General features: G+C 58.9%; 1 protein-coding gene across 1 annotated transcript in view; it reads right to left on the bottom strand.

Annotated features, from left to right (window-relative positions):
• EMH_0054180 (uncharacterized protein) overlaps positions 1 to 423 on the bottom strand; it is a gene marked incomplete at both ends in the record, with an annotated part of 5,128 nt that overhangs the window by 347 nt on the left and 4,358 nt on the right. The window contains 2 exons of the mRNA XM_013497089.1: positions 6 to 201; positions 330 to 402. Of these exons, the coding sequence (XP_013352543.1) occupies positions 6 to 201; positions 330 to 402 (269 nt within the window). The remainder of the gene's footprint in view (positions 1 to 5; positions 202 to 329; positions 403 to 423) is intronic.

Raw genomic sequence — 423 nt, 5'->3', positions numbered from 1 at the left:
TGTACAGGAGGCCTCCCTCGGGGGCCGCCACTGTGGGGCGACCGAGCTGCTGCTGCATTTGCTGCTGCTGTTGCTGCTGCTGCTGCTGTTGCTGCTGCTGTGATTGCTGCTGCTCTAGAAAGTGCAGCAGCAGCTGCTGCTGCCTCACCAGCGGAGGAATGCCTCCTATGTAGCAGCCCTTGGTGTTCCCCCCATAACATCCTGAGGTGTACGCGCAGCAGCAGCAGCAGCAGCAGCAGCAGCAGCAGCAGCAACAGCAGCAGCAGACGAAACTGCAAAGAAATAAATAAGAAATAGAAAGCCTACAAAAGAGGGCCCCTCTCCTTCACGTCCTCCAGCCTGCTGTCGCTGCCGCTGCTGCTGCTGCTGCTGCTGCTGCTGTTGCTGCTGCTGCTGCTGCTGCTGCTAATGATAGTGTGGGGA

The sequence above is a fragment of the Eimeria mitis genome, genomic scaffold (genome assembly GCF_000499745.2).
Source record: "Eimeria mitis Houghton genomic scaffold, Emh_scaff2465, whole genome shotgun sequence".
NCBI lineage: Eukaryota > Apicomplexa > Conoidasida > Eucoccidiorida > Eimeriidae > Eimeria > Eimeria mitis.
The sequence above is the reverse complement of the archived record's forward strand: the minus strand, read 5'-3'. Positions and strand labels throughout refer to the sequence as shown.